This window comes from Sinocyclocheilus anshuiensis, unplaced genomic scaffold, assembly GCF_001515605.1.
Source record: "Sinocyclocheilus anshuiensis isolate Anshui unplaced genomic scaffold, SAMN03320099.WGS_v1.1 scaffold1023, whole genome shotgun sequence".
Taxonomy (NCBI): Eukaryota; Metazoa; Chordata; class Actinopteri; order Cypriniformes; family Cyprinidae; genus Sinocyclocheilus; species Sinocyclocheilus anshuiensis.
The window spans coordinates 1,085,702-1,086,302 of NW_015546084.1; the positions used below are offsets into that span (position 1 = coordinate 1,085,702).

The following is a 601-nucleotide window of genomic DNA, read 5'->3' on the forward strand; positions in this document are numbered from 1 at the left end:
TTTGATGGACGGTGCATCCTCTATGGAAGTGTTCATTATAATGCATCTGGCCAGGCTCTGACCATAGAAGGCTCTAGTTCTCCTTCCGTCTGCTATTTCGTGTCAGCCATCGCTGTGTGCATGGCTATTTACTGCTTTTCCCTTATTCTTTACTGGATCTATGCCAGCTGTGTAGATGAGGATGTGAGAAGGTGAATGTATTGACTTTTCTGTTGACATTTTCCATATTTCTTTTAGATGTTTCACATTCCACTTTCTTTTATTCATGCAGATGGGACTTAACAGTCACATTAACAATTTTGTATTTGTCTTGCATGTATACGCAGGGGGACTGTTTCTCTCAACACGTCTCTGGGAGTCTGTGGTCTTCTTCTGTTTTTTCTCTTGGTATCAGGATGTATTCTCAAGATCGGTCGGGACAGCCTGTGTTTCTCTGTCCTTCACAACACTCCCTCCATTACCAGGTGATTTCATTCTGCATCTGTGATTCCCTTTCAAGGGAACTTCGAACTGTGTCATCTTGGGGTCACTATGGGGGGAACGCCTCGTCGTGACCCGTGTCTGAAGCATACATTGAAAAAACACCAACTCGTTGGCCGGC

At 44.4% G+C, this 601-nt stretch overlaps 1 protein-coding gene across 1 annotated transcript in view; it reads left to right on the top strand.

Annotated features, from left to right (window-relative positions):
• The window catches only part of LOC107700041 (transmembrane protein 179B-like), a 7,943-nt gene that overhangs the window by 3,763 nt on the left and 3,579 nt on the right, over positions 1–601 (top strand). The window contains exon 3 of the mRNA XM_016501543.1: positions 327–464. Within this exon, the coding sequence (XP_016357029.1) occupies positions 327–464 (138 nt within the window). The remainder of the gene's footprint in view (positions 1–326; positions 465–601) is intronic.